The sequence below is a fragment of the Trichoplax adhaerens genome, genomic scaffold, assembly GCF_000150275.1.
Source record: "Trichoplax adhaerens TRIADscaffold_2 genomic scaffold, whole genome shotgun sequence".
NCBI lineage: Eukaryota > Metazoa > Placozoa > Uniplacotomia > Trichoplacea > Trichoplacidae > Trichoplax > Trichoplax adhaerens.
The window spans coordinates 6,284,857-6,290,856 of NW_002060944.1; the positions used below are offsets into that span (position 1 = coordinate 6,284,857).

Consider the following 6,000-nt stretch of genomic DNA (forward strand, 5'->3'; position numbering starts at 1 on the left):
TTTGTATTAGTTAAGTTTTCTACCATTCTATGTCATATTAAAATGATCGGATAAGTTGCTCCTATTAATTTATTGTTCAGCTATAAATTTCGGTAAAAGTTATTTAAATGTTTGACGTAATCATTAGTAGTTTTTTTAACAATATTAATAACTGCTATTGATTAATTCTACGACATAAATCTTGATTAATATTGAACGTAGTAGATTAACCGATCATTATAAATTGATTAATAATGAATATATAATTGTAATTAATGGAGATAATTATCTATAGAGCAGGCAAGAACTAGCCGATGTTTGATCCTTGCTTCAGGTAGTTAATTCGTGCTCCTAACTTATTGGACGATACCCACTACGTAGTTATTATATGAACTACGACGGGCAATATTAACTGTAATGAACATTATTCCACGTTTACTGCTTCTCTTCCACTTGCCATTTTATTGGATAAGAATGTAATATACCGTAAATCAATTTGTTTAATATCGGTTTTAATTATCATAAGTATTGATCAAACTATGTCATCATTATTCTGTAGACTATACATATATATTACAATTTTTGATTTTAATATTTTATCGCACATGTAGTACTCTTAACGTTATGTGTCTACTTAACCCAACTGAATGAGTTGAATTTGCTGTATTCTAATTAAGCTCAATCTTAGGAATAGGATTGACTATTCTAGCCATTAGTATCATCATGATTTTAATTATTATTATTGTTAATATTACTATTATCAATATCAATATGATCATAATTTCCTATCATTGTGTTGTTAAGTAATGTTTACTAATTTAATCCGGTACTATTTTGTTAGTTTCTTAATCAATGATTTTCTAGATATTTACTTTGAGCTAGCACTGTTTTCTAGTTTACAATCATATTCCTGTTGTTGTTGATCAGTTCATCTATTATGTATCATCCGCAAAGCGATAAATTTTATAGATAACTGAAATTCGGTATCGCGTTTTCGCAATGTTATTGACTGCTAACTGCAAGAGTCGAGATTTTCATAATATAAAATTTTTAGATTACTGGATACAATAATTGTACCAAAGATACTGTAATTGAAAGGTGATTGGATATCGCATGTTTCACATAGATTAGATCAAGCCATCCAGGTAAAACAATTGTTGTAGTTAGCAAATCCACTTGTACTGCAGCTCTTTTTTAAACTATTTCAAAGGATTTGAGTCGAGATCGTTCATAGCATAGAGTCTTTAGATTACAGGACGCAATAGTTTAGGATATGGGTAAAGTAAGTACAATGATCTGATGGACATAGAACTACTCAGATTGAATGAAATCATGATGGAAAAGTAATGATTGCTTACGTATTTAGCAAATCCATGGTGGTATGCTGTTGCTATTCTGTACCCAACTGTTAAAAGGATTGACTAAAATTAGCTATAGTCCCTTTTCAGTAGTGTTAGTTCAGCACTGGGGCATGGATTAGATTATTCTTAACATTAGTAATCCGTGTTTAGAGTCTTTAAATCCTTTAAAGAAAAGGATCAAGGAAACTTCTGCAGTAGCGGTGCATTGCACTGATACAAGTTTCTTCGCGCAGTACAGTACATCAGGTCCTCTTTTCTTACCTCTATGGCCCACATAGACGCTAGGGGTAAGAGAAGAGCTATTCTCTGGTCACTAAACAACTAAATAGATCATGATATACAATATTTTGAGTAGTTTACGGTTGGGCTTTTGGTTCTCCATGATGCTGACTACATACAGATGGACAGTCACTGTATTAAGGACAGACCAGGAAGGCTAAGCTGGTTTATACTATGCATAGTATGCATACTCATTCAGTTCATCTGGAATATATTGTACTCCTCTACAGAATATCGTCTATTAGGATCCTTTACGCATGCGTTCAGGTTGCAGTTTGAAAGCATGGCTAGCTCTTTGCCAGCAAGATTATTCTCCTGTTCTACCAAATCTTTCAATAAAACTCATTTTTCCTCTCTATTAAAATGGATAACATATCAACGGTCTTGGCTATGTACTAGGTAAGTGATAAATTTTTATCTAAATTAGTTACGGCATTGGTTAATTTTCCAATATCCATTTATCCTTGGTCCAATAGTAGCTTGATCTTGCAAAAGAGTTCAAACCTACTTGCAAGTAACCAACAGGATCCGTTGCAACAATCTGCAGCAGCCGCTGATCTATCTGAACAGTTAGCTCAACTTGATGATTCAGTGGATAAGTAAATTGATATGTTGTACTATAGATTAATGTATCTGCTTCTATCTACCATAATGCAATTTCTAGTGCAGGTATATTAACCGATTGGATCCTATTATATCCATTTCAATTTAGCCAAATAGCACAAACTGAATCAGATTCCAATGCAGAAAATCCGGAGAGCCAACTAGCAACGAGAAAGCCTAAAGCTGCTGATTCTCAAACTGGACCTACTGCAGTCAATGACCCTGTCGCTCAGTAAGTTATAATAATGTACAGAATTGTTGTACATCAGTTATCAACGTCACCCGATCCAGTTGATACTGATAGATGAAAAGTCTAATTGGTAACGCTGTGATCCAATACTGTAACGCAGTAAAATTGATCTCCATTTAATACTTATAAGTATACTACTGTAGTACCTCGATGGATATAGTTCGAACTACTTTCAATCTCTACACTGTTTATTCAGAGCTAATGTTATTGTATGTCTGTTAACATTTTAATAGCAAATTTGTAAATTGTATGATGTATGATGGAAAGAAATCATTATCAAGGCGGATATTCAATGAGGTAGCTATCATAAATATCCCATTATAAATTAGCCTAATTTTATATCAGTCAAAGTAACTTCTTTGAATTATCAATGTTTTTCTAGGCGCTAGAAATGGTAAAAAAATCTCAGATTGAAAAGTACGTTTACCTTCTCTATTAGCCATTAACTGGTAGCATTAGTAGCACATAATTTAATGATTATTTGTAATCTTTTAATTTTCACAATACGTTGTTTAAATTAATTAAAGAGCAATCGATCCTTATATTTATATTTACAGTACACCAATGGAAATCTTACTGCTATTAATTCTTTTACGAATATAGTTTGCTTTTGTAAACTGAGCAATATAAAACTGCTTGCAATTGACAATCAAAGTAAATTTCCCAAAGTCTATAATGTCAATAAATTTCCATATCACAAAGAGGGCAACGTGTTTGACGTAATGTCGTAATATTGATGAGAGAAACAGTACATTGCGCTATCATGCCTAACGTATTTTGTTTTATATACATTATTTTTTTTATTTTAATTGGGTATTTATATTTAAAAATCTTACAATATCCGATGCTGTAACTGTTAGGTATGGTTCAAATCCTGACGACTCAAATATTGTGATGAACCCTATGAAAATCTTTCATGGAGCAATTGATAACGCCAAACCAATTATTGGAGTACAAACCATCAAACGTGGTGGAAAATCTTACCAAGTACAGCATAATCGAAGATATGATCACCTCACTTAGGAATTCATTGCTTTAATTAAATAAATACGATTTAGAATCAGATAGAACTAAATACAGTATTGCATGCCAAATGATAAGGTGTTACGTCGTAAAAATACAGTATATTGTATTGAGCTGTGCTCTTGTCCAACTTTAGGTACCAATACCATTGAAGGAGAGACGTCGATATTTTTTAGCAATTAAGTGGTTTATTACTATAGCAAGGTCAGGAAAGGAAAACGGGATGTCAAAAAAGCTAGCCAAAGAATTTTTAAACGCCTACAATAATGAGGTATATACTCGTATGTTTATAATTGATATTATTTGCACTTGAAGAACATACAAATACGTTATTAGATGGGATCGTTCAATGCTTACCCCGATCTTGCATACCTAGAATATATAATATCTTCTATGCATTGAGTATGCGTACTCTTGCTTCAATGAAAATTATTCTTTTAATGTGGTGCAATATTGTTTTAACTGAGCTAAGCTGAATTAGTCGTAATACTTATGGATTTACATTATTTAGGGAGCAGTAGTAAAAAAGAAGATAGAATTACATAAAATCGCGGAATCAAATAGAGCTTATGCGCATTATCGATGGTGGTAGCTCTCTCTTGCCGAATACAAACCGATAGCTAAAGTGTATATCTAATAATTTGATACAGACGGACATCTGTTGTAAATACTTATTTATTGTAAATTAAAGCTGATGATATTTTTAATTTGTCAATTAATTGCAAGTTAGTCTCTATCTTGCCTTAATAACATCACCTAGTTATCGGTAAAAGTAGATATTGTGTGGCAGACAATGATTTTGGGATAACTTAAATAGCTAGTATAACATGATATCCATTTCTTAGCGATGTACATCTAACTTAAATAGATACCAAATTTTTAGTTGCTAGTCTCGATAGCAGCTTTAAACACTTACACTAGTGCCAAATGCCAAAAGGAAAATTACAATTCATATTTCAACAACATGTAACGGTTTTACTTCCAATATTGCAAATGCACGCATATATAGTAAGAGCTAGTTTTACTGGCCTTCGAGCGATTACATATAACTGGATTTTTTGAAGAATCCTAATTGTCATAGACATTTTGGATAAACCGTACAAACCTAATTAAAGCTTAAAGTTGCTAATATGAAGGTCGTCTTTTCAAGAACTAAATTTTTGCTGATTAGCATGAACTATATTGTAACATTGAAAATATAAATCAACGACAGTTAATATCCCTTTTCGAAACTGATAATAATATACCTACGTACAGTGCATGTATCACTCAGGATCAAATATTCGTAAATATGCTGGTAAACATACGAGTATGTAGTTATAGAACGCTTAGCATTAACCAAGGACGATTAAATAAGGTACACGTCTAATGATAACATTAGTAAAGAAATACTCGCGGTATAGCCTATTGTAATCATTAGCGGTAGAATATCCAAATTTATACTATCAAACAAATTAATAATGCAAATGTTAACAATAACGTTTTATGCACGAATGATGTAACTGCAGATGAGACATAACCCATATTGGCAGGAATCGTTGTTGTTGGTGCTGTTGCATTAGGAAACGCTGAGCATTTGATACTACCCTTGGTAAATTGTAGTATGGACGAAGGCACACTAAAAATGGAAATAAAATCGCGTATGTTTAATTTCAAAGCTATAAAATAGTCAATTTTTTTTATATAGACGTATATTATTACGGATAATATCGGAATACATGCTTTACATAAATCTATTCTTTAAGTTATACTCAGATCAAGAAACAAAGGCTTAGAAACGATTAATTTCAAATATTTATACTGTAAGTGTGGCCATAAAATCATTTTTAATCTACAAAATTAGTATTTAGCCTTAGTTTAATTCCTAACTTTCTTACCATGTTAGTGCTTTTTGGCAGTTTTGCTGATTTCCAGCACTCAAGAGTTCAGTACGATCGGCAGAACAGAAAGGAATTTCATGGCATCCATAACTAAGCACTTTCTTAATGCAACTTTCCGATGCACCATTGGATCTCAAAGTATCAGGAACGTGTATGGCAATGACTTGAAGTTGACTTCTGTCATCATTAAACCATTCTGGAATGGTTAAATCTTTCGGCCTAGGTGGACAATCATTGCCATGAAAGTGAAGAGCTGACGTGGGCTTAATACACGCACTTAGATTATAAACTGATTTCGGCTCTGATGGCCGATGATAAGTACATTCTGCGGGAACATTAGAAGTATTGGAACATTCGCTGCGAAATTGAGCGCATAAATTGGAAATATTGACATAAGTCAGAGTTGTTCTATCACTTGAACATTGCGGAAATGTTGCATTGCATTTAATTTGCTTGAAATAATTGGCGCACTTAATACCAGATTGCAATTCAACCTGACTGTGTGTAAAGATTGAACCCAATACTAACGCTTCTTTCTCACTTAATGTAAGAGTGGGAGTGAAAAATCTGTCCCACAATAATTTCCTACAGCTGCACTAGGGCTTGAGCACGAATTTAATTTACT

At 32.8% G+C, this 6,000-nt stretch overlaps 2 protein-coding genes across 2 annotated transcripts in view; one reads left to right on the forward strand and one right to left on the reverse strand.

Annotated features, from left to right (window-relative positions):
• Positions 1–1,605: 1,605 nt before the first annotated feature.
• TRIADDRAFT_53618 (uncharacterized protein) lies at positions 1,606–4,087 on the forward strand (the record flags this gene model as incomplete). The annotated part of the gene is made up of 8 exons (XM_002109475.1): positions 1,606–1,627; positions 2,047–2,218; positions 2,332–2,454; positions 2,706–2,769; positions 2,855–2,889; positions 3,333–3,459; positions 3,632–3,766; positions 4,007–4,087. 8 exons carry the CDS (start codon positions 1,606–1,608, stop codon positions 4,085–4,087), a joined length of 759 nt encoding a protein of 252 aa, XP_002109511.1.
• A 1,281-nt stretch (positions 4,088–5,368) lies between these two features.
• Positions 5,369–6,000, reverse strand: part of TRIADDRAFT_53619 (uncharacterized protein) — a gene marked incomplete at both ends in the record, with an annotated part of 1,217 nt that continues 585 nt past the window's right edge. Inside the window, one exon of the mRNA XM_002110023.1 lies at positions 5,369–5,942. Coding sequence (XP_002110059.1) covers positions 5,369–5,942 — 574 coding nt within the window. The remainder of the gene's footprint in view (positions 5,943–6,000) is intronic.